Source organism: Leguminivora glycinivorella, chromosome 4 (genome assembly GCF_023078275.1).
Source record: "Leguminivora glycinivorella isolate SPB_JAAS2020 chromosome 4, LegGlyc_1.1, whole genome shotgun sequence".
In the NCBI taxonomy this organism is placed as follows: domain Eukaryota; kingdom Metazoa; phylum Arthropoda; class Insecta; order Lepidoptera; family Tortricidae; genus Leguminivora; species Leguminivora glycinivorella.
Genome location: NC_062974.1, coordinates 2,723,788 through 2,751,489, shown reverse-complemented (window position 1 = coordinate 2,751,489; position 27,702 = coordinate 2,723,788). Strand labels below are relative to the sequence as shown.

The following is a 27,702-nucleotide window of genomic DNA, read 5'->3' as shown; positions in this document are numbered from 1 at the left end:
AAATACGATACAGGCTACAGTTTGGTCGCACTAGTAAGAAAAAAGGAATAATTAATTTCAAGGCAGTAATTTTATTATTATCAACAGATATAATAGAACATAATGACAATTCGTTGTAAATTAAAATATTGTAAGTTTTGAGGTCGAACTTCTGACCGTTTTTTCTACTAATTAAATGAAAACATCTGCGTGCAAAAGAGCGTATGTTGCGTCGACTGCACTGTCAGAACTGACAGTTACTTTACTACAATTTAGAGATGTGCCAAACCGAAAATATCGCAAACCGGGCTGAACGGTTTGATTTTCTACGTAAACCGGTTTCAACCCGGTTTGACCAAACCGAGTTGCTACGACGGTCCTTAGCGTATTAATGTAGCGGTTAGGTTTGGCCCGTGTGAAGCGATTCGTCAAAATTAAACACAAATCAAGTCGGTCGGGTCGAGTCGAGTCAAGTTATGCCCGAAACACATTATATAACGTGACGCGCGATATAGCGACTTAAAACTCGTCACAATTAAAGTTGTGTTTGAACAAGCTAAACTAAAACTAAATTAATGCAAATAAATTTTATCAAAATATTCGTAATGGAGACAGAATTCACACAATTTTGGCAAGGGCGGCAACGGCAGAATAGCGGGAGCATTTAATTATAGTTGTAAACTGTTATATTTTCCCATTTATTATTAGGAAAAAGAGCACCATCTGTTATAATTGATTTCAAACCAAAGCGAGCACGGCCGGGCGGACCGAGAGCGTGTTTCAGATTCTAGCCGTGGCGCCACTTCCGCGCGAAAGTACAGCTGTCCTGCTTGCACTCGCTGGCTTGCAGTTCCGATGCCGATATTGCCGGTTTCGTAATTCGTTATCAACATTTTCGAGTCGAGTCATGTGGGAGTGGGACCGATCGGTACGTTCGTTCGGCTGCGTTCCGTCTGCTCGTTGAACCGGTTTGGTGAACTGTCAAACCGAGTCGGGCCGAGTTGAGCCTAACTCGGTTTGAACCGGGTTGGCAAACCGGGTTGACACATCTCTACTACAATTGTAGAAAATTGAGGTTATAAGACAAAACAGTGATATTTTCCTCAATTTAAATAAATGAACTATTGTTTTTAGTTATAATTTTTTATTAAGAAATCTGCTTCACGTTCATGGCATCATGAAGGTTTGTTTTTAATTATTAAAAGTAGAAGAATTACCGTGCTCTGTTACCCTCTAATCGCCGATTTACAAATGTGTTTACGTTGTCCCCAATATTTTTAGAAAATACCGGAGCAGAAGTTGCAAGCGTTCTCTGCTGGCTCAATGGGATCCAGAAATCTGTCAAAGAAAGAGCTAGAAGAATTACGGAAAAAGGAAGAAGAGGAAGCTGCTGCTCATGTAAGTTTCAACTATTGGGATGTTTTTCGGGCTGAATATCAGATACAAGATATCAAACGTTTTTTTTGTGGTTTACTATGTTTAGGTTCTAGGATAAAATTTTGTATATTATACAAAAAATAACTGCAAATTGACAAATAAAATATATCCTGGTGTACTTCAAACTGACTTTCTAATCAAATGCCTGTAAATCAGTTTAAATTTTTCACAGACAATGATATTCTTTGCCAATTCAATCTTCTTTTCTTCTCTGTTAGGAAGCCGATTCAATACAAAGATTTGAGTGAGCTGCAAGTGCATAGTGAATTTATGAATGACTTCATTCATTCATAATTTCTCCATTTGATGTTGCAGCTCACTGTACACGCACTTTCTGTGGTCTGTGTTAAGTTTGTAAATAAGAATATAAATTGTAGGCCTTTGCTCCACAGTAGCCTACTTTCCTCCTAGTCAAATAAGCTTCTTTTCAAGAACTGTCAAAACAATTTTGAACAACTTGCTAATATACTACAGCCTTAGGTGATTAATGTAATAACCATAGTTTAACTTTTAAGTGTGTTTGCTTTTATTTATGTCAATTTAACATGTACATAATTATATTACCACATAAGTGCTTTGGTGAAATACTGTTAACTTTTGTGTATTTTTAATAAATAAATAAATAAAAAAACGTGAAAAAAGTCCCAGAATCGGGCCCCTTTTGCTATACTCTGACCGCCCCTGTCTATACTACTGTAATGTTTGACGTTATCACGTTAAACTACCGTCCGTAAACCGACTTTACAGACAACCAATTTTTTTTCGTTTTAGGTTCCCAACCTATCCTTCCAAAAACATTATCAAAATTTCACCGAACACTCTCGTAAAAAAAAAAAAGTCAAAAGTCTTCACCTCGACATTGGCAGAATTCACCCCGCTTAAATTAGCGAGGAGTAAAAGCCATGACGGAGAAAAAAAAAATATACTACAGAGTTCAAAAAAGGAGTGTACAAGTTTCTAATGGGTCGGCAACGCGCATGTGACACCCCTTGAGTTGCAGGCGTCCATAGGTTACGGTAATCGCTTTCCATCAGGCGGACCGTATAATAAAAAAAAGGAATTAATATGTAATCGAATTGAGTGATGTTATTGTCAACAGATTTTCTTTATATATTTCTATCTGATTTATAAAATATAAATTGGAGTTAAAAATAACTTCTGTCCCTGTTTTCTATAAAATAATTTATGGTAAGTACAGTCAGGTTGCCTATTTCCCCAGTGTAAGAGTTTCAGACAATATTTATTTAAATGTTATGTATTTGCAGGTGTTTAAAGAGTTTGTGGAGACATTTCAAGAGGCGCCCAGCACTACCTCAAAGGTTTGGGTAAAAGCTGGAACTTACGATGCTGGTGCTAGAAGTGAGTTTCTATTTATAAGAGAAATACCATAAATCTAAGGCATGTTTATTCTACAAACTTCTTGTAATATTATTAAATTAAAGGACTATCTTACACAGATTGACTGAGTCCCACAGTAAGCTCAAGAAGGCTTGTGTTGTGGGTACTCAGGCAACAATATATATATATATATACAAATAATACTTAGATAGAAAACATCCATAACTCAGGAACAAATATCTGTGCTCATCACACAAATAAATGCCCTTACTGGGATTCGACCCCGGGACCACGGCTTAGCAGGCAGGGTCACTAACCACTAGGCCAGACCGGTCTGCAAAATCTTGTGTATGTAATATTTGGTCTTTGGTTGTGTGATAAATTTGTCTAGCACAGGGGATTGTACATTTTTCAAGAGATCCATTGCCATTGCCTGAGACTGTTTCTAAGCAAGACTTGTTCTGTGTCCCTAATATTTGCGTCCGTGGCCCACAAATGGTGTTGCCGGAAGACCAGCGCTGACTGTATGGTTAGCATTATGCTGACAAGACGACTCGGGTCCATTTCGTGGTAAACGATAATTTTTATATTATGTTTTAATAATTAAATGTTTGTATTTTTAATACCTATTGTAATTTACCACGAATAAACGATTTCTATTCTATTCTATTCTAATATAAAAGAGCCTTTTGTTAAAAACAAAACAAATTCATGTGTTTTTTTATATACGCGTCAGTTTTTTGTGGGCATCCGCCGTCCTTGAAACGGCCAATCACAGCGCGCTTAACAGCACACGCACACATATTCACACACACATGTGGTGAGCCACAATTTCAGGTCTAAAGAGCAGCGGTTTCACACAAAAGTTTTGGGTTTTTGTGGAAATTTTGTAACATAATTGGGTATGACAACCTTGGAGCAACGAAGACAACGCGGCGACTTAATAGAAACGTACAAAATACTCACAGGACACTATAATGTACCTTCATTAAGTGACATTTTCACTCGGAGTGTGTGTGACAGACTGGGAGGACATTCCCTGAAGTTGACACGGACACAGAGTAGTAGCAACCCTAGACGTCACTTCTTGTCTAACCGCGTAGTGAGAGTGTGGAACAGTTTGCCCGAAACCGTAATCAGTGCACCTACAGTGAACTCTTTTAAAAACAGACTAGACAAATATTTATTGAATGGACAAAACACAAGTGCATCAGGACATTGACGTGCACGTATCAGCTTTAAGCTGCCTGTGCATTAGCAAATAATAATAAATAATATTTGTAAAAATTTAATGAATCTATGGTTGTAGTCACATAATTATATCGCTACTGGTGCGACATGTCGTCAGATATAATAACGTGAGTACAACCGTAGATTCATTAAATATTTGAATATGTCTCATAAAAGTTTAACGTCTATAATATTTGTAAATTTTCAGAGGAAGACACTTCGGAGCGAGGTAAGCTCTACAAGCCGACCTCGAGGTTTGAGGACAAGCGGCCCAGCGCCGAGGAAGTGGTGCGCAGCCTGGCGCAGCGCTCCAGCGAGCAGACCAGGCTCCGGGCCAAGCAGAGCAAGGATAAAAAGAAGAGCAATCTTGAACTGTTTAAGGAGGAGTTGAGAATGTAAGATTTTTAACTTTTTTTATTATAACACTTTACCACTGATTATGTATGTATGTATGTATGTATGTATGTGTAAACTCTTTATTGTACAAAACACAAAACACAAATATGACACAGGATAGACAGTACAAAGGCGAACTTATCCCTTTAAGGGATTTCTTCCAGCTAACCTCTGACTCGGTTAAGTCACCGATTTGATGTACCTGGTTCCTTACCTGGAAATGATTATCCTTAAAATAATTAACTATTAACCAGTTAGTGTATGGTAAAGGAAAAATCCTTCTGGGCTGAAGGAAATAAGACAGGCTGCTATAGTTATAGTGTTCCAAAGGAACAAGTGTTATATTATGATAAAGCTCTATTATAAGTTTAGCTTAGCAAATACATACATACAATCACGCCTGTATCCCATGAAGGGGTAGGCAGAGCACATACAAAACAATCTACCTTTCAAAACTTTGATTATAAATATGCTTTAAATTTTTATTAATATCTCATCCAAGGATCCAAGAGGAGCGTTCAGAACGGCACAAATACAAGAATGTACTGCGAGAAAGGGGTGCTCCCGTGGGGGCCGAACCGGCGTCGCTGGAGCTCCTGCCCGACGTCGGCTCTTACGATACCGGAGATCCCAATACAACCAATTTGTACCTGGGCAACCTCAATCCTAAGGTAAAGTTCCCCTGGTGTTTGACTGACAAATCAGCCATTTATTAAACTGTCACAACAAATAACGAGTACAGTAAGTTGTTTGATCAAAGACACAGTTGTTCTTTCTGTTCTGTAAAAAAAATATATTGGTCTATCTATAGGTTTTTGATCAAGATTCTTTTTTATCATCCATACTAATATTATAAATGGGAAAGTGTGTGTGTGTGTCTGTTTGTTTGTCCGTCTTTCACGGCAAATCGGAGCGACGAGTTGACGTGATGTTTTAAGTGGAGATTGTTGTAGGGATGTAGAGTGACATAGGCTACTTTTTGTCTTTTTCTAATGCCAGCGAAGCCGCGGGCAAAAGCTAGTATTATATATTTTAATCACAGACAGGACAGACAAGACTTACAGATGCGACTGACAATTTAATGATTTCTCTAAAATTTGAGTGTTTCATTTTAGATAAATATTGTAATACACCATCTATAATTTTGAACGAGGTTAGACTCTCATCGTAACATTCCCTTGCAGATAACAGAGCAGCAACTAATGGAGATCTTTGGTCGCTACGGGCCGCTAGCAAGTATCAAGATCATGTGGCCTCGCTCGGACGAGGAGAAAGCTCGCGGCCGTAACTGTGGCTTCGTTGCCTTCATGAGCCGTCGCGACGGCGAACGAGCTCTGCGATGTATCAACGGTGAGACAAACAACTAATATAACTAGAGTACTTGGGATAACAGAACATACCATAGAGTGGATGAATTGTCGCCTGCGGTATTTCCGGACCGATACGACCTTCAAATCTTCAAGAAAAGAGCGTACACCCATCTTAAAGGCTGGCAACGCACCTCCAACACCTCTGGTGACCTGTCTGCTCGTTTGCCTCCTATCCCATAAAAAAAAAAGTTATTTGGCTGTTATGGACCACTAGCAAGTATCAAGCAATAGGCGAGACGACTAAAAAAAATTTTTTAGTCCGGCAGTTAGATCATCAAAAAATTTTGACATATTTTTTTTTTTTTCTCGTAAACGAAAAATGACGACAGTACAGTGCGTTGAAGTTCTGCGTAACGTCACGCCTAGGTACAATTTTTACCTAGCAGTGACGTCACAAGCCCCCACTCCGGAACTTTGATGCCCTGTATCTTTGTATTTTTTCATGCATTAGATAAAGCGTAAAATATGTCTTCAGTATTTTTAGACGACTAAACAGAATGCCATTTTTTTAATGTAGTCGTCATCCCTATAGTGAGAAAGCTCTGCGGTGTATTAACGGTGAGACAAGTATAACTATACTCTGTCAACCATGTCTAACGGTAAATAAGAACAAAGAAAACTATATGCTATTTTGACGACCGGTTTGGCCTGTCGGTAGTGACCCTGTCTGTCAGTCCCGGGTTCGAATCCCGGTAAAATTTATTTGTGTGATGAGCAGAGATATTTGTTCTATATGGATCCTTTCTTTAGGGTGCTATCGTTGTCTGAGTAAACACAAGCCTTTACCTATAGGGACTTTATATTTATTTATTTAGTTCTTATTAATTATTACTGACAGACTTGTTTGACACTGACAGAATATACAGAATATAGCGTACTTGTGATGATGATAGCTAATGATAACAGTAGTAGGTAGGGTTTAGTTGCTAGGGGACGATGCCACGTATCAAGATGATGTGGCCTCGCTCGGATGAAGAGAAGGCCCGCGGCCGCAACTGTTTCGTCGTCGCGTTTATGAGGCGTCGCGTTTTTTGGTCAAGGTTTATTTGCTCGCTGGTTTTTCCTTTTTTTTTTCTAAACCAAGACACATCACATAGAACCATTTATATTTCGATTTTCTTACTCAGACTCAGACTAAGACATTTATTGGTAAAAAGTAATACATTTTTACATGTCAAATAGTTATAAATCTACATATTAAAAACATTATGAGTTATTATTATAAAACATAATTAATATTTTTAAATTCTATTTTGTTTACTACTATGAGTGGGGCAATGAAATCCGTTCAAAGTATTAATCGACTGTATAACACGTCATGTTCAGCAAGATGGTTTTGAGTTTATTTTTAAAGACTGCATCACTAGGCGCGTTTATCGTGTCAGCTGGAAGGCAGTTGTACAATTTAGGGCCGAGTACACCGAGTGACCCTCGAACCTTAGCCAGTCTCCGCGCCTTACAAAGATATCCGATAGATAGATCCGATAACAAAGACTTATGCTTCCTCCCGTGAAGCATAAGTCTTTGATATCGGGTTTTATTACTCTTGTTAAAAAGTTTAACTGATTATGAGCCATAAAGAAATCTGTTGTCACAGGCAAGGAGATAATGAGCTACGAGATGAAACTGGGGTGGGGTAAAGCCGTGGTGATACCACCGGTTCCCATCTACATTCCGCCGTCTCTACAAACGCCGTGTCAACCGCCGCCTCCCTCCGGCCTGCCGTTTAACGCTCAACCCCCCAAACATAGAGCCAACAAGGTATGTAGCTAGCTGGAGTGATTACAGTGTCCTTCGCTAAAGACTCTGTGCTAGCCGCATCGGCTTGCCGTTCAACGCACGGCCGTCTAAACAGGGCCAACAAGGTATGTAGTCAAGCTGGAGAAATTACACCAGTGTTCTATATCCCATCCTCTCTTCAGACGCTGTAATAGTCAACCCGGATTGCCGTTTAGCGTGCAACCGCCTGAACACAGAGCCAACAAGGTATGTAGCCAGAGAGAATACACCAGCCTTTGCTACGGACGCTGTAATAGCCACCCCGACTTACCGTGCAGTGGACAGCCACCTAAAGACAGCCAACAAGGTATGTAGATTGTAGACTATGCAGGCAAGCTGGAGCGATATCACCGGTGCCCATCTACATCCCGCCGTCTCTACAAACGCCGTGTCAACGCGCAACCCCCTAAACACAGGGCCAACAAGGTTGGAGCAGTCTTACTCTATAAACCCCCTGCCAGCCTTTGCCGATCTTCGGCTTGCTCTTAAATGCCTAAACTTCTGAACAAAAAAACAAAAATTATTTAGAATCAAGTAATGTCTTTTACGACGTTCTTTTAGCTCGCTAGAAACTCTAAATTTGTTTAAATAACTGAAATTTGGATTAATTTTAATACAATTGTATGTAGGTACTTATAATGTGTCTAATATCGCAAGCGAGTTGAGTAGGATTTTGTGACAATCCGAAAATGAATCCAAATCCTGAAATCTGCAACTCATAATGAATTTTCAGAATTTGGGAAAATATTGTTTTTGTGTTAATTACAGAAACTATAAGCGATAATCTACTTTCAGAATGTGAAAAAAGTAAATTTGTAGACAGATTTTATGCTTAATTGTCATCACAAAACTGACAGTGAGTTAATTTTTGTTAACAACTTACGCTAATTGGGGTGTCCCAAATTCTGAAAATGCCCATATACTAGATTTGTTTACACTTTCTCGGCTGTATGGGCCTGTATTAATTTTGTATGGGTTGAATTTGTTGCAGATACCACGAGTGCGGCCGGGCGAGTATTACCCGAGCGACCCGGACGATAGGAAGGCCTACGAGGAGGTATGAGTTATTCTAATAGGTACAGTGTGATGTAAAATGAGAAATGATGTTTACTTAATTTTACTAAAATTAACTATTTATTTTCCAGATACTTTCACAGTCGATAGTCAAAGTAGTGATTCCAACTGAAAGGTAAGGGTAGTACTAAATATATTTTAGCAATTTTTACTTGTAGCTTTTTTTTTCACTTTGTTTAGTCGAAGAAACAAACAAATAGGTTTCAAATATTTTTTCCCCTCACTAGCTCGGAAACACGTGTTTTAAATTAAAAAATAAATAAAAGTAATTTGACCTTGAATAAAGACAAATAAACTGCTTTAAAATTGATAAAAGTAGGTGAATCTAGTAATAAGGATGATTTACCACCTGTGGAACTACTGGAAGCAGTGATAAACGCATTTTTTGCGTTGTAGTTTCCTCGCTGTAGTGAGGGAAAAAGTTTTGTGTTGCACTCGGGTGCTAAAAAGCTCGCAAATTCAGGATTCTATTCTCGAACCACTCGCTTCGCTCGTGGTTCAACTATAGAATCCTTTCACTTGCTCGTTTTTCAATTCCACACTCGGCGTTAAAATACAACTTTGCCCCTTTGTATAACAAATAACTATTTCCAGGGAATCAGTCTAATGATAGTAAAGCTTAAGGCTTAAGCTTAAGATCTAAATTCACTTCCAGTTACGGCGTGTTCATACTTATACTTGTCTACCATACACACACACCACACATCTAAATAAAAAAAAAAATGGAAAATAACAGTACAGTAGGCAATACGCGTTTATGTTTCTTCCACAGAAACATCCTAATGCTAATCCACCGCATGGTCGAGTTCGTGATCCGCGAGGGTCCCATGTTCGAAGCCATCATCATGAACAAGGAGATGAACAACCCGTTCTTCCGGTTCCTGTTCGAGAACCAGTCCCCGGCACACGTCTACTATCGATGGAAGTTGTTCTCTATGCTGCAGGGTGACTCGCCTAAACAGTGGACTAATAATGACTTTAGGATGTTCAAAGGTATAGTGATCTTTTCCTTTCTATCATTCCGATCTCCCCCTCCCCCTTCTGTATGATTTACACCTCGATCGTTCCCACTCTTTATATTGCACACCCTCCAGCCCTCCTCGCTTCCCCTTCTATATATATGTATATGTATATGTATGTATATGTGTGTTTTGTATGTGTATATTAGGGATGTTACGAATATTTGCATTCGCATTCGCATATGCGAAAGATTCGTATTCTTATAAACATTTGCATTGACATTCGCATTCGCTTCAAACGATGCGAATGTTTTGCGAATGCGAATATGTGCAAGTCGCAGCTTGTTCCTCGCCCGCGCCGGCCGCTCTAATTGCTACTTGTCGACTTGCGACTCGCGCATGCGCAGATAGCTCAAATTCGTACGGCGTGAAGTTCGTACTCGGCATTTTGACCAATAGTAAGCATTTTTACCTAGCTACCTAGGTTGTTGGTGATTGCTTGGTTTTTATGAAATTCAGCGATATTCGCATTCGCACATTCGCATTCTGAATATTCGCATTCGCGAATGTGACACATGCGACATTCGTGACATCCCTAGTGTATATGTTCTTTATGTTCACTCGCCCTACCTACCCACTACATCTCATACTGCACAGAACGTCTTCCGCATGTTTTAAGGCTCTCTTTCGTTCTCCCCCTTCTTTTATCATCATCACTCACTGCTGAACCACACCTCGGACACTGGCGATCAAATAAGAGGTGCGTTCCTAGCACACAGACTAAGCTCGGGTAGGTGAACGCGTACCATTGCTTGTATGAGTGAAATATGTCAGGTCGATTGTTCGCATTTTTGACAGGCGGTAACTGTGAGGTAACCGAGACTCTATTATACGGCACTCTTTATTATACTGACTGAACTAAGGCCTTCCAACAATTATCTATCCCAGTCTGAGGTAGTTGATAAAATTGCAAGCATCATAACCCTGTTGATGCAACTAACGAATGTCCCTATTCCACAGTTTCGGGTTTGGCTCCAACTAAGCTACCAGTGTCCTTTCTCTAAACTTTATATTTTTCTGCAGGCGGTTCAGTATGGCGTCCCCCGGTCATGAACCTGTATACTGCGGGCATGCCGGACGAGTTAGTCGACGAGGACGAATCTAAAGAGAACATACGAGGGACGCTGTCTAATAAGTAAGGATACACAAACTCACGCCTGTATTTCCAAAAAGGGTAGGTAGTGCACATGAAACTGCTCAAGTTTCAGTGTCACTCTTATCACTAAAGGGGTTACAGAAAATGAAATTGTGATATTACAATGAAAGCTTCGTACCCTATTAAAATCCATCTTGCATGTTGTTTTCGACTAACAACCATAATCTTATGTATTTTTTCTACAGCCAACGCGATCGGCTGGAAGAACTAATCCGCGGGCTGACTCCCACGCGCTCGGCCATCGGGGAAGCCATGGCGTGGTGCCTCGAGCACGCAGAAGCAGCCGGCGAGGTATGTCCTATCACATCTTATCACCTCAAAAGAGCTTACCTGTGGTGATCTACCGAAAACAGGCCGACCGGAAGGGCCCAGGTATCGATGGCTCGATGAGGTCAAGAAACACCTGTGGACCGAGCGACTGAGTGGCAGATCGCACAGGATAGGAGCGAATACCGGAGTCTAGTGTCAGAGGCCAAGGTCCACTTCGGGTCGCTGAGCCAGCGAAGTGAGTAAAGCTTCGGTTTTCGGGAAAAATCGCACGTTATCGTAAAATTAACCTGGCAGTACCTGTCTTACAGATTTACTTGTAGTCTGTCTTTATTTCTTTCTAAAATGTCCTTCTGAAAGCTCTGTATTTTATTAGTTTTGAGTTAATGTTGGCGTATTTATTTATTGTAATTCACATGTGAAGTTGACGAGAATGAACGACCTTGTACGAACTGGTTAAAATGAACTTTGTATTTAGTTCGTACGGTGCATTATACAATGTATACTATCCGACCATGAGCAACATTTACAATTATAAGTATCCCGTCGGATATCCAGTTATAACAAAAGATCTCCACACAGGGCGGTCGGCGGCTTGCTTCTCCCAGATACATAATAGTAATAAAATTGAAAAAAAAATTGAAAAAAATTGGCCTATTCATTTATCAGGCGATTCGTCTGCTCATTTCCCTTCATAAAAAGGAACTTCGTTGAGGGATGGAATTCTGTACATACGATGTTGCAGGTGACGCAATGCCTGGCTGAATCGCTGACCGGCGAGCACACGGCGCCGCACAAGCGCGTCGCCAGACTGTACCTGCTGTCCGATATACTGCACAACGCGCAAGCGAAACTGACCAATGCTAGTGCGTTTAGGAGCGCGTAAGTTATCTCATTGTTTTAACTCTAAAATAGTATATTGTGGGATAGTTGTATACGATTGTACAATAGTATGGAACCATCTTTGTAAAAATAATGAAGCAAATAGGCTAAAAGTAAGTAAATCATAATCAGACTAAAGTAAATAATAAGTAGGTAACTATTGGAGATAACAGGCGTTATCACCATTAAAACATGACCACTTTCAGAAAATTCGCGTTTCGTATCGAAATCTAAATTATGCGTTTCGGGGAATGACGCCGCGAAAGTTATGTAGCGGCTGCACCAAGCATCGATTGCACCAAATCGTCCGTTACCAACTTTAGCTTTCGTAACTTGTTTTGTATGGGAATTTCTGTTAACTGTGGTCGTTGCAACTATTCCTAATAATACAAATATTAACAGCTTTATTTTTTTTCAGAATCCAATCTCGCCTCCTCGAAGTAATGCGCGACTGCCATCTCGCCTGGTCGCGCATGCCTTCCCGCTTACAGCAGGAAGGGTTCCGCGCGCGCGTTACACGGATCCTGCAGGCTTGGGCCGACTGGGCCGTGTACCCGGCTGACTTACTACTAGCTGCTAGCGACGCTTTCCGCGGACGGACCACGGACAAGGTACTTATACCCTAGCGCTTCTCTTACTCTCGGCTGCAGCAGGAAAGGTTCCGCGCGCGAGTGACATGGATCCTGCAGGCTTGGGCCGACTGGGCCGTGTACCCGGCGGACCTGTTACTAGCCGCTAGTGATGCCTTCCGCGGACGGACCACGGACAAGGTACTCATACTCTAGTTAGCGCTTCTCTTACTCCCGTCTGCAGCAGGAAGGGTTCCGCGCGCGCGTTACACGGATCCTGCAGGCTTGGGCCGACTGGGCCGTGTACCCGGCGGACCTGTTACTGGCCGCTAGCGACGCCTTCCGCGGACGGACCACGGACAAGGTACTTATATCCTAGTTAGCGCTTCTATCCTAGTTAGCGCTTCTCTTACTCCCGTCTGCAGCAGGAAGGGTTCCGCGCGCGCGTTACACGGATCCTGCAGGCTTGGGCCGACTGGGCCGTGTACCCGGCGGACCTGTTACTGGCCGCTAGCGACGCCTTCCGCGGACGGACCACGGACAAGGTACTCATATCCTAGTTAGCGCTTCTCTTACTCCCGTCTGCAGCAGGAAGGGTTCCGCGCGCGCGTTACACGGATCCTGCAGGCTTGGGCCGACTGGGCCGTGTACCCGGCGGACCTGTTACTGGCCGCTAGCGACGCCTTCCGCGGACGGTCCACGGACAAGGTACTCGTACTGAGGATTTTTGTTTTTTTTTACTGCTGATGTGAACACTCTCTTGTTGATGCTGTTAAATTGTTCTTTATTTAGGATTTCTAGATTTGATCAAAGAAATTCTGCCGACGTTTATCTCTTTAAATTCTCGCTTCTATTTTATCCTCATATGATAGATAGATAGATAGATAGATAGATAGATATATTCTTTATTCATACCCACAACATACATGGCATTGACAATTTAACATCCAAAAAAAAAATTAAAACAAAAAACAGTAAAAGAGTTACATGCAAACTAAACTAGTAACATTATTATATGCTTTATATGCATTTTATATGCTTTGTCAGCCTTCTTTTACCATTCTTTTATGTTATGTTAACATACTTTTAATATTCTATTATGTTAACATACTTTTCCTAAACGTCAAAACTATATCTTTGGTCGTAACTTTTTTTATTGCACTATTATCGTCGAGTAGAAATCACTACAGCCGGCGTATCATGCTTATAATTTTATCACTTACGAGGGCTGTTTGACAAGTACCCGTATTCAAAAGTTATTTTTATCACTGGCTGAAAATATGTATATGGCTGTTTTAAGACATCCTTTATGGTCGAGAAAAATGAAAAAAAAGTCACAGCTTTTTTTTTTTCGTGTAACGGCTATTGAATGCTGTCAAGCATTCGATTGTAATTGGCAAAATGGAGAAAGAGCAATATCGTTCTGTGATTCGTTTTCTGTTTTTGGAAGGAAAAATATGTGATGAGATTAAAATGCGGATGCAATCTGTTTACAAGGATAACACGCCTTGTATGACAACCATCAGATGTTGGTTTAATGAATTTAAGCGGAGCAGGACATCCATTTTTAATGAAGACCGTCCAGGCCATCCTATTGAGGCTACCACCGAAGATATGGTCCAGAAAATTGAATATATCGTATTGGCCGATCGCCGAATAAAGCTTAGAGAAATTGTTGACATTGTTAACGTTTCAAAAGAGCTTGTACAAAACATTTTAGAAAACAAATTAGAGATGAAGAAGGTTTCCGTGAGATGGGTGCCGCGTTTGCTCACAGGGGAACAAAAGCTTACTCGAAAAATTACTTCGGAGCAATGTCTAGCCAAGTCTAATAGTAATCCAAATGAATTTCTTCGGCGTTTTGTGACTGTGGATGACACGTGGATTCAATCAATCAATCAATCAAATCATGACAATATGTTATATTATTTATATCAGCCATGATGAGCCGTGTAGGCGTACGAAATATAATTTGGCAATATATTTACAAAGCAGATCGTAAAATAATTACCTTATACTAAATACATTTACATAATATTTACATTAAATAATTTATATTCAAAGTACACAAGCAATGTCAGGGAAAAATCAGAAAAAATATGGTATTTATGTCAAAGTTATACATTCATCATCTAAAAATTCATTAACGTTATAGTCATAGCTGGGCATTAACTCGTTAATCCGTTAATCGTTAATTAACGAAGTTAACATTTCGATTAACGGATTAACTTTTAAGTTAACTTTAAAAATTGTTAACGGACTCGTTAACTTCCGTTAAATTTCTCCGAGTCCGTTAATCGTTAATCCAGCAGAGCAGGCGCCATCTGCGCTGCGAAAAACACGTCCTGGGGGCCAATTTTTGAATCTCGGCCATTCGATTTCGTGAAATTCGTTCAATAATATCTCTACTACTAGCGATCTAAATTCTACTAACATATTCGAATACTAGTGGTCATTACCATTAGCACATCTCGGACACTGGCGATCAAATATATGAAAGAGGCGCGTTCCTAGCACACAGTCTAAGCTCGTGTAGGTGAACGCGTACCATGCTTGTATGAGTGAGATATGACAGGTTGACGGTTCGCGTTTTTGACAGGCGGTAACTGTGAGGTAACCGAGAGGGGGTGCGCGGCACTTTCAGCGGGGAGCGGGAGTGGCCATACTGTACGATAATACTATTTATTATATTATACTGTGCCACTAGTTTTAAAATTACTAGCCGGCCTTTTTCAAAAATAGCATTTACGTCGTTTTCCACAGACTTTCGAACGGCGAATTCGTGCGCTCGAAATTCAAAAATCGATCCCCTGAACGCTACTATAAAAGCCCGAAGTACGGAAAATTTTAGGATTTGCCGGTGTCACACGTCGGACTCTGGCGGTTATATGAAAGAGGCGCGTTCCTAGCACACAGTCTAAGCTCGTGTACGTGAACGCGTACCATGCTTGTCATCATCATCATCCTCCTTTCGTTATCCCGGCATATTGCCACGGCTCATGGGAGCCTGAGGTCCGCTTTGACAACTAATCCCAAGATTTGACGTAGGCACTAGTTTTTACGAAAGCGACTGCCATCTGACCTTCCGTACGCGTACTATGCTTGAATGAGTGAAATATGACAGGTCGACTTTTCGAGTTTTTGACAGGCGGTAAACTGTGAGGTAACCGAGAGGTACTTCCTGCTGTACTTAAGTAATATAATACATTATAGTGGATTACTGACTGATACAACTAAATATCTACAGTAAAATTCATTTTTTTTCACGTGTTAACGGAGTATCGATTAACTTTAACTTACGTTAAATTTGTCAAAATGTATCGCTTTAACGATTAACGAAGTTAACTTTTTTAGTAACGGATTAACGATTATCGAAGTTAACTATTTGATTAACGGTGCCCAGCTATGGTTATAGTAGCATTTATTACAAAGAAACATGTACAGCACACCCTTGAACCTACTTGCAGGTAAGCTTTGCCATGCTTCAGGAAGTTTATTAAACAATTTCGGTCCCATGACTAGAATATTCTTTTGCATTAGGGCAGTGTTGCTTCTACTTATGTCTATTTCTGGTTTTCTCGGGCGGAAATTTAACCTTAACGGTGCCCTTCTAAATTCAAACAAATTAGGATTATTTTTGACAAATAAACAACATTCAAATATGTACAAACAGGGAAAAGTCAGCAATTGCAGTGATATGAAGTGTGGTTGACAGCTTTGTGGGGGATATATTCCTACAATGGCCCTGATACATCTCTTTTGAGCTAAAAACACTAATTCTCTGAACGAGGAGTTTTACACACATTCACAACTATACTCCAGAAAACAAAGAACAGTCTAAACAGTGGATTTTAAGCGGTGAATCGACTCCAAAGGAAGCAAAGATCGTCCCATCTCCCCGGAAAAGTAATGCCCACCATTTTTTGGGATTCGCAAGAGACTATACATACTGACTGTTTACAAAAAGGAAAAACCATAACCGGGCAATATTACGCAGATTTATTGGGAGAATTTGATGCTATTTTAAGAAAAAAAAAGACCCCACTTAAGGAAAAAGATTTTTCTCAAACATGCAATGAAATATTGTCTTTACGTTCCTTAAAATGGGCTGGGAAGTATCGCTTTTTGGGCGCAACAACTCGAGAGGACTGTAAAGGAATTTCATATTATTTTTAGGCCTAGGCCTGCAAAGTAACTTTTTTAAGTAAGCTGTCAGTACTGTCATGTCACTTTTTTTTTAATTTTTGTGTGACCTGGATACTTGTCACACTTGACGTTTGAGTGTATTTGTATTTTGTCACTTAATAAATAAAATATTGTCCTTTAGAGCATTTTTTTTTATTTCATTGTATGTTTGAGAAAAGCACTATACATGCCTCGGCGTGAAAACGGATTCCCGGCCTCGTATTCCTATCCGGCCTCGCTCGCACGCTCGCTCGGCTGTATATACCCACTTGGCCGGAAATCCTCATTTTCCCGGCCTCTGATGTAATGTACTATTGTTCCACCACGACAACGCACCAGCTCACTCGTCCCGAATGGCAACGGCAAAATTAGAAAAATTACGGTATGAATTGCTACCTCATCCACCCTATTCGCCTGATTTAGCTCCGTGCAATTTTTCCTATTCCCAAATTTGAAAAAATGTCTCGGCGGAAAGCGATTTACGTCCAATGAAGATGTCATTGCAGCCACAGAAGCCTATTTTGACGAGTTTCCAAAATCATATTTTTTGGAAGGTTTATTAAAGTTAGAATCCCACTGGATGAAGTGTATAGAGTCAGAAGGAGACTATGTAGAAAAATAAATATACATTTATCAAAATCTATGTTGTTTTTTTCCAAAAACGGGTATTTATCAAACGGCCCTCGTATCTGTGGATAAAGCGTCCGTCACGCTTCAGCCAGTCGGGAACAATACTGTGTTCCAATAAAATACAATACAAATTTGGCTATTATTTTGTAGAAATATTAGTAGTTTATTCAGCAGGTGGAGATGGAGAACATAGACGGCGTGTCGGACGGGGTCGGGCGGCTCGTCGCCCGCATCCGGCGGCTCGTGGTCGGCGGCGGCGCGGGCCCGCTGGACGGCGCCGCGCTGCGCCGCCTCGCCGCCGGACGCCAGCCGCCCGCCGCCGACATCGACGGCGTGCCGGGTAACTTACATTACATTACTTGGAGCTTTCAAACACCGCTAATTATACATCTGGGGCCCATTTCTCGAAGCTACGAGTTACAACTTACGAGTGGTTATCGATGTCTAATACGACAAATTAAAGAGATAAGTTCGCAATTTTAACTATAAAACTCCCGTGAGACTAAATATGGATAAGTTCGCCTTTGTACTAGTGATAACCTCTTTTTCTTGTGTATTTTATTATTTTCTGGTACAATAAAGTATTTTACCACTACTACTACAAAGTGGAAAGAGACTTCCGCTTGTGACTTGTAACTTTCAGTTTTAAGAAATGGGCCCCTCGCATGGTGATAGTAGACATCATAGTAAACGATTTTTTCCGAGGATATCGAAATTTCATCCCTTAGGAAACTGAGCGTAGCGAAGTGTTTTATAAAAATAAAAAAAATTCTATCTTTTTATTGTATCGTCCGATTTTGACAAAAAGTATCTCAAATAAAAGGTATTGCTTTATGTAATTTAAAAAAAAATTGAAACAAAAATTATTATAAAAAAAGTAAGAAGAAAATTAAAAAAAGTAAATTTACGTCTCGCACTGAATAACTTTAAAGAATGACAGACAAAATGTACAATGTCGATATATGAGTTTTTTTAAATCAAAGACAGATAAATTCATAGTTGAAAACTAAAGACCGCATCGAAATCGGATTAGCATTTTTTAAGATACAAGTTGCCAAAGTTGCGAAAATGTGCTTTATATGGCCACTTTGAAATTCCTTTGCCAGAATGTCAGAAATAATATATTTTTCTTACACAGAAAAGTACATAGTGACAGTACAACTCAAAATAAAATAAAAAATTCCGAGGATATCATAATTTCATCCCTTAGGACGACGAGCGTAGCGAGGTCTGTTACGAAAACCGAAAAAAAAATTAATTTTTTTGTACGTCGTTCGATTTTGACAAAACATATTTCAATTGAAAGGTATTGATTTATGTAACTTAAAAAAAAATATTGAAAAAAATTGGGAAAAAAATGTAAGATTGTTTTAAAAAAAACTTAAATTTTCGTATCACACTGAATAACTGCAAAAAACGGTAGACACGATGTATAATATCGATATATGAATTTTTAAAATTAAAGACAAATAGATTCATGATTATAAACTAAAAACCGAATCGAAATCGGATCAGTAGTTTTGAAGATACGAGTTGTCAAAGTTGGCTTAGTTTGTTTATATGGTCGCTTATAAATTCCTTAGCTACAAAGTCAGAAACATTATATTTTTCTTACAGTTAGAAGTATGCATTTATAATAGACATCATAATAAACAATTTTTTACGAGGATATAAAAATTTCGCCTCTTAGAAAGCCGAGCGTAGCGAGGTCTGTTACGAAAAACAAAAAAAAAAACAGTTTTTTTTATTGGATCGTCTTTCTAAGGGTTTCTAAGGGATGATTTTTTTATATCCTTGGAAATAATCGTTTAATATGATGTCTATTACCAATGCATACTTATAACTGTAAGAAAAATATAATGTTTCTGACTTTCTAGCTAAGGAATTTATAAGCGACCATATAAACAAACTAAGCCAACTTTGACAACTCGTATCTTAAAAACTACTGATCCGATTTCGATTCGGTTTTTAGTTTATAATCATCAATCTATTTGTCTTTAATTTTAAAGTTCATATATCGATATTATACATCGTGTCTACCTTTTTTTGCAGTTATTCAGTGTGATACGAAAATTTAAGTTTTTTTTTTAAAGACTCTTACATTTTTTTTCCAATTTTTTTCAATATTTTTTTTTAAGTTACATAAAGCAATACCTTTCAATTGAAATATGTTTTGTCAAAATCGAACGACGTACAAAAAAATTAGATTTTTTTTTTCGGTTTTCGTAACAGACCGCTACGCTCGTCGTCCTAAGGGATGAAATTATGATATCCTCGGAATTTTTTATTTTATTTTGAGTTGTACTGTCACTATGTACTTTTCTGTGTAAGAAAAATATATTATTTCTGACTTTCTGGCAAAGGAATTTCAAAGTGGCCATATAAAGCAAATTTTCCCAACTTTGGCAACTTGTATCTTAAAAAATGCTAATCCGATTTCGATGCGGTCTTTAGTTATCAACTATGAATTTATCTGTCTTTGATTTAAAAAAACTCATATATCGACATTGTACATTTTGTCTGTCATTCTTTGAAGTTATTCAGTGCGAGACGTAAATTTACTTTTCTTATTTTTTTTCTTACTTTTTTTATAATATATTTTTTTAAATTACATAAAGCAATACCTTTCATTTGAGATACGTTTTGTCAAAATCGGACGATACAATAAAAAGATAGAATTTTTTTCATTTTCATAAAACACCTCGCTACGCTCGGCTTCCTAAGGGATGAAATTTCGATATCCTCGGAAAAAATCGTTTACTAAGACGTCTACTATCACCATGCAAAGCGGCTTGCTTCCATCTAAAAGTGCAGCTTTTTTCTCATAACTAGTATGACTACTCGTATTTTATTTCAAATTAAACCAAAATATTAAATTATGAGCCTCAAAAAATCATCAACTTCGATCTTATTTAGTTTTTTTCTACTAAGTATATTCTTGAAAAAATAACTTTACCCCTGAATATAGATCAATACGCTAAAAATTTTCGTCAAATTCGTAGCGAATAGAATTTACTTGCGTTTCAAAGTAAAATTACATACGATTGAGCACAAACGTTCAAGTACCGCAAGGTAATAAAACTAGTATCACAATTGTTATACCATCAAATGCTACAACTTTTACGTGACACACATTCGATTAGTTTTCGATGCGTCATGTGTACAACTTATTCCTTTCTTATCCAGTGGAAGAAGACGAAGACATCGACGGCGTACCGCTAGAAGTAGAAAAATCCCGACCAGTCGGAGGTTTCATCCCCTCCAAATGGGAGAGCGTGGAGCCCACAGACACGTGGCCTGAACCCGCGCAGCCCCCGCCTGCACCTTCCATCTCTCCCATACCGCCAGATACGTAAGTATACTTTTTACAAACAATAAAATAAGATAGCTTTCAGTAGTTCCACTAGCGACTACCCGCTTGGAGGGAGCTTCACCCGAAAGCGAGTAACTCGCTAGAGATACTTAGTCCAAAGCAGCGAAGCCCCGACGATCAAGTCAGTATTAGCACTAGAGTGTTCCCACGTCCTCCCTAGAGGGTTTCATCCGCGATCGAAAGAAAGAAAGCGTAAAACATACTTGGCCTGAGGCAGCTCAGCCCTCGCTCTATCTCTCAAAGTACTATCATACTGCAGTGTCACTACAGGTGATGTCATTCCATCATTTCAGGTCAACTAAAACCTGACTTATGAGTCTGATATATGTGTCTTCACCCTTTTAGACGGCGTGCGAACCCGCATGCGGGTTGTTGAGGTTACATACATACAATTTTGCACAGCCATCAAATACCGCAATGTAATAAAATGGGCGTCTAAATGCGAGTTCTAGTACCGTCTAATGCATGTAATTTGTAATGAAACTTGTCTTTTTCTCATTTTAGACCCACTACCATCAGCACCGCCAACACGTCAATGTCAGAAGAACTCTCGCTAAAGCGCTCCGTACTCCGAGACATCGAAGTCAAAGTGCTGAAGTATGCGGACGAGTTGGAAGCCGGGCATCGCGCGCGCCGCCCCGGCCTCACGCCGCAACAACAGCTGCAGCACTACCGGAGAAAGCTTATCAAGAAGGTAACTATAGCGATAGTTATATTGAAGGCCCGTAAAGGCCCGCGCACACGGAGGCAACAGTTGCTCGGCGACTTTCGTATTTGTATGAAAAGTTGCGTTGCCTCGTGTGCGCACTTTCATACTAAGCCACGTCTGCGCGGGCCCTAATTATTTGAGACTTCGAAGCCAAAGTGTTGAAGTATGTAGAGTAGGCTAGTTTCTATACTTAAAACAAAATATTTTATGCAGTGCACGAAATAAAGCACCACATAATTAGGAGCAAAATATGGACAGTAGTTATGTTTAAACATAATTTTATTTAATAAGTCAAAGAAAAAGATATAAAGTAGATGAATTGATCGTGACGTCACTCCTCAGTATTTCATAGTAATTCCATATTAGGAAATCGTTTTGACAGTTCTTGAAAAGAAGCAGATTTGACTAGTAGGAAACTAGCCTAGTGTAGACGAGTTAGAAGCGACATCCGTGCGAGTTAGAAGCGGGACATCCGTGCGCCGCCGGCGCCATAATACCATACTCATTGTATTGATTTTTTTTTATTTTGTAGGCGTCCCGAGAAGCGAAAGAGGCGGTAGAAGAAACGCTAGAATCGCCCTCACCGAGGCGGCGGCTGTCGCCAGAAGACGACTCATACTCGTAAGTTATTTATTTGTTTATTTTATTTCTTAAGAAACAGTCTCATATTGTGACAATTGTTACAGTGTAAAGTACTAATATTGTAGACTTACAGTTTCCTTAATTCAACTATCTTAGCCAAAGCATTTTTAGTTAATAGTGTTATAACAATCAACATATTCTCTACTTTCTGAGTAGTATCGGTATACATCATTGATACAAGTTAATACAAGTGAAAATATCTAATACAAATATGCTTATTGAAGACATTGTAAAGATAATCGTTTGAAGCTACCTAGTGTTTCGTGAAAAACGGCTAACTCGTGGAATTTTTCATCATAAAGCCTACATGCTCTCCTAATGAAACCGTTTTTAGAATAAAATGTAGGTATGTTGTTAATAATTTTGTAAAGGATCAAAACATTAATACGATCTCGACGAGAACTTATTTCTTTTGCACACATCTTATTCAGTCAGACGGGTGCCTTAACCACGCCGGCTCCTGAAAATGTGGATTACCCTAAATTGCTCGTCTAACAAATAAACATTGACGAATTGTATCGTTCATTACTTAATATCGCCTAAAGAAAATTATCTTCGTCAGGTTACAATATACAACTCCGTTCATTTTTGTATTTTTTATATGAGACAATGATATACATACATATCATATCACAATTGAAAATGTCTCATCAATATCTTCGTTTGCTCCTTGCATTTTGCACAAATTCTTTTTGTTTATATTTGCAATATGATCTTTTACAGGACTTCATCGAAAAAGTCGAAAAAATCTCGCGACGCATCCCTGTCGCCACCTGTGAAGAGATCGCGGCACAGGTATTTTGTTTATTTATGGCTTGTATAATCTATATAAATATTCTATGAGATGGGGTCGGAAGTGTAAAATCTACTTCTGTGTTTATATTTGATTTGTCCTGTCCAACATCAGAACATCATGTACTAATCGATTAAGAGTTTTGCGTGATTCACGGTTTTCCGTGATCATGATGCATGCAACTGCGTCGAAATATCGGGAGCTCGACAAAAATCAAAAAGGTAATCACGGCAGTGTTGGGCATAATTCAATTATTTTGTAATTGAATTACAAATTAAATTATATAAATTGCAATTACTTGTTATTAATTACGTACGTAATTGAATTAATGTAATTGAAATTACTTGGTAATTTATAATTGAAATTAAATTAATTTGTAATTTGAATTACGAAATTACGTTATGTAAATTTGATTATTATTGGGTTGGTAAGAAAGTAATGAGCGATCGATTGAATTCCACATAAAATTTTTGAGAGAGTTCTAGAATCTTCTATGGCCGAAAGTATATAAAGGGCGAGTCGCACAGTTTCTCGTCAGTCATTCACTAGCTGTCGCCGAGCTAATATAAGGAAGAAAATGGACGAATTAAAAGTGCATGTAAGGCATTGCTTACTATATGAATTTCAGTCTGGCCATTCAGCCGCCGAAGCAGTGCGTAATATATGTCAGCGTGTTGCTCCTGAAGTTGTGTCTGAGGCCACGGCGAAACGATGGTTCCAGCGGTTTCGTAGTGGCGACTTTTCATTATCAGATCAACCTAAGTCTGGTCGACCGGTGAAGATTGATGTAGCCAAATTAAAAACCTTAATTGAAGGAGATCCGAGGCTAACGAGTCGTACTCTTACTACCGAGTTAGGCTGCTCTCATGTCACCATAGAAACACATTTACACGAGTTGGGAAAATACTACAAATACAGTGTTTGGATACCGCACGAACTTGATAGAGATCAACTAAACCGCCGTGCCGATATCTGCATACAACTTCTGTCTTTTCGCCGCACATTCAACTGGTTGGACCATCTTATCACTGGAGATGAAAAATGGGTCTTATATATAAATCACACACGCAAACGTCAGTGGCTAGCTCCAAACGAAAAAGGAATAGAGGCACCAAAAACAGAGCCTCACCCGAAAAAAGTTATGCTGTCCGTTTGGTGGGATATTCATGGTATTATTCACTGGGAACTCCTACCAAGTGGAATGATTGTTACCGCATCAGTATACTGTAATCAGCTTGAAAATTTAAACCAAAAAATCTTTCAGAATCGTCCACAGCATGCTAAAGTTTTTTTCTTACACGACAATGCTCGCCCACACATTGCAAAAGTGACACGGCTAAAGCTATTGGAGCTAGGTTGGAAAGTGATACCTCATCCACCGTACTCTCCAGACTTGGCACCTACGGATTACGCATTGTTCAGATCGCTAAGCAATGCCTTGAATGAAAAAAAGTTCGATGATCAAGCCCATCTACGACAATACATAGCTGAGTTTTTTGAATCTAAACCTAAGAACTTCTTCGCCGATGCTATTCATTCTTTACCAGAACGATGGAGACAAGTAGTAGATTACGAAGGCCGTTATATTTTTGATAAATGATTAAAATAATAAATTAAATAAAAATTTCAATATTGGTTATGATTCGCTCATTACTTTCTTACCAACCCAATATTTACACAAAAATACCCAATTTACCCACTTGAAATGGTTAAGGAAAACAATTAGTGTAGTTTAAAACATTTATTTAATAAACAGTTACGATTACCTACACAATTTAAATTATTAATATGGAATTTAAAAAGTACTTAGGTACATTTTTTTCAATTTTAGATTGTCTGTATATTTTTTAATGAGTGCACCTCAGCTGTAATCGTCCCGAATTTCATAAATATCGGAGACAAGTTATCGTCTGACAAACTATCAAAATTGAAATTAGTAAATAGCCCACATCCGAAGTAAAATGTAAGAGCTAAAATACGTACTAAAAAACTTAAACAAGTATGACAAAAAAGAACTAATTTTTTTTAAATGTTTCTAATTTAATACCTAATATTATATTGAAACACAAACCCACAAACAATATACTTAGTAGCATGCTATATTAGGACAATGAAAATCTTTTTCCTAGGTGAATGTAATTTGTAATTTCATAAAGTAATGAATTACCAATTAAAATTACAAAATGTAATTTGTAATTGAATTGCAAATTACATTTTGTAATTTAGTGAAAATCGTAATTCAATTAGAAATTACATTTCTGTAATTTCAAGTTATAATTGAAATTACATTCTGTAATTGCAATTTGTAATTTGTAATTCAATTACGTTTTGCCCAACACTGAATCACGGTCTATATCCCGGTCAATATAAGTCTTTAGATTAAATCGTTTCAAAAGGTGGTTAAAACGGTACAGACTAAACAATTGGTTATCATGACCAACACTGGCAGCATCGATTTCATATTTCGCGATTCTTATACTATACATTCCACATCACACACACAGTTGTCACATTTTGGATTTCTTTCAGCCCCTTTTTGCCAAGAGTGGCACTGAAACTTAGTAGTTCATACATACCCTGTATCCCATGGGATACAGGCGTGATTATATGTATGTATGTACATTCGACAGTAAGTTATATACATTTGTTCCAGCGACCGCAAGTCCCGTTCCCGCTCGCGCGACCGCGAACGTTCGGGCGAGCGCCGCGAGCGCGAGCATCGCCGCCGCCGCTCGCCCGCCACTCCACCCTCGCACCACCACAGAAAACACGCCAAGCACTCCAAATATAAATATTAGAAGGTTAACGTATCAGAAAAGGATGGTGATATAAATAGCTACAGTACATAACCAGCATGCCAATAAGAGCCTCTAAGTTTTCGACGTTTTAGAAAACGATAGCGTGCAGATTAAATAACTCGCGTAAGAGGGCCGGTAGCGGCTGGATTCATAAATCAGAAGACCTGTCTGTTTGTCTGTGAAGAAGTTGACTAATGATGACTCGATGGTTAAAGTCGAGAAACTGAATAACCACAAAACAGTCACTAGAACCAAAAATTAAATAAATTATCCGTAACGATTACGCTATCGAGTAGATAACAAAAATAAACTCATGTTAAAGCTTTAAGAACAAGTTTGTACTCGTACATAGTTACTCACGGTGGATGTGTATTTTCAAAAGAAGTAATCATGAGATGTACCGTTGGTAGTGACAGATTTATTGGGATTACTAACTGCTGAACATTTTGTAAGAATACACTGTGTATTTGTAAATATAAGATGAATTAAAATAAATCGTGTGCAGAAGTGATTTATGTTTTGACATTTCGAAAGTCACCAAAAACCGACGCATTTTTATTACGATGTGAAACTAGCACACTTTGTTTGCTTAGAGATATCTTTTACTTCTAAGTCGGTGAATGAATGAGCGAATGGTGTTTTATGCATGATGTGATGTATGTGTGAGGATTTTTGTAACAGTTTAGCTCAATATACTTACATGTAATGCTAAGTTGTCAAGGTAAATGAAATTACAACTTATGATTGTAAAATTTTATTTAAATAAACATTTAATTTGATTGCAGTTTACTCATTTCACCTAAAACAAACACAATTCGAAATCATTTACAAAAGTTCAATCACAAGTAAATAAAATATACTAAGATGTTTTACATAATTCGATCACACTGTCAAATATTTTTGCGGCTAAATATTATTTCACACGTAAAAATTCGTTCAAAGTAGAGAGCTTACAATAAAAGATCCATGAAACTGAGCAAAAGATAATAATATTCTAAAATTACAAACTCATCTTGAAGAACTAGCACACTAAGTAGGTAAGTAGAAGAAATTTTTTTGTTTAGAAACGAAACTCTTCTAAATAGAAAACAAATAATATTTTGTGACCTTGTGTGAATAAAATCATCGTCTGTTGAGTTAGGGTTGTCAAATGTCGATATTTCAATTCGAAACAAAATTGGAAGAGTTGCTATACTTATTCTTCTTCTCTTTAACCCTATCCTTAGTGTGCTAGTATTTCTGACCCCGTATAGTCACTAAAATTAAATATACTTCTAGTACAGGGCCATACCAATTACTAAGAAACATTTAAAACGGGGTCCCGTCATTTGTCACTACTTGACTAGTTGCTACGCGATATATAATTATATTTATTTAATTTCATTAGGTTATATATTTCAAATGTAACACTGATAGATATATATCATCAATTAAGCTCCTATCGTTAATCATAGCCTCAATTTTATATTTAGGTCGACTGTGGAAACTTCTTGAATTAAAGACGTATACTTTAACATTTCAAGATCGAAATCTAAATTCTGACGTAAATATTATTAAAATGAGAATACGCCCGAGTGTGTCGTTGCGGATGTGAATTTATCTCTCCGTTGTTATCTCTCAAATTTTGGGAAGATAAAACCATTTTTTATTAGTCGATTCTTCCTTGTGTTAGTGCATACTAACACAAGGAAGAATGTTTTTATATGCATACCTACTTATGCATATACCTACTACAAAGTGCTAACATACACCCGCATCTGCACCAAGGTAAACTATTATGTAAGTGGGAGCGAGAAAGCTTTTTCTCGCTCCCACTTACTTAAAAAAATGTCAATGTCGGTGGCCTTATATATTATACTGTAGTTTTAACAAAATAGGAATTTTAACTTTGAGTCAATGGTTTTCCCTCAGAATTTGACCCACAAGTCGACCCAAAGCTTACGTATACTTATTGCAGCGTTTTATAATTTTCAGAAGTTCATACCCCTGTTCATATTAAGGCAGAATATACTTTAATAGTTATTATCAATACACTACATGATACTAAAACATAGAATAGAACTGCATATACTTTTT

The 27,702-nt window shown here is 38.5% G+C and overlaps 1 protein-coding gene across 3 annotated transcripts; it reads left to right on the top strand.

The window, feature by feature from the left end:
- Window positions 1–1,037: 1,037 nt before the first annotated feature.
- Window positions 1,038–26,405, top strand: LOC125225588 (U2 snRNP-associated SURP motif-containing protein). 3 transcript variants are annotated; one of them, XM_048129359.1, is made up of 20 exons: window positions 1,038–1,162; window positions 1,261–1,377; window positions 2,682–2,775; window positions 4,193–4,379; window positions 4,883–5,051; window positions 5,565–5,730; window positions 7,348–7,511; window positions 8,521–8,586; window positions 8,675–8,718; window positions 9,376–9,596; window positions 10,646–10,757; window positions 10,964–11,069; window positions 11,791–11,927; window positions 12,346–12,538; window positions 17,486–17,651; window positions 20,498–20,663; window positions 21,189–21,378; window positions 21,926–22,014; window positions 22,759–22,830; window positions 25,482–26,405. In XM_048129359.1, the coding sequence occupies exons 1-20, from the start codon at window positions 1,157–1,159 to the stop codon at window positions 25,624–25,626; spliced, it is 2,610 nt and encodes an 869-aa protein (XP_047985316.1). In that variant the 5' UTR covers window positions 1,038–1,156; the 3' UTR covers window positions 25,627–26,405. The 3 variants fall into 3 exon arrangements, with proteins under 3 accessions (XP_047985316.1, XP_047985315.1, XP_047985314.1); XM_048129358.1 differs by having other exon boundaries at window positions 17,483–17,651; XM_048129357.1 differs by having other exon boundaries at window positions 17,474–17,651.
- Window positions 26,406–27,702: the final 1,297 nt, after the last annotated feature.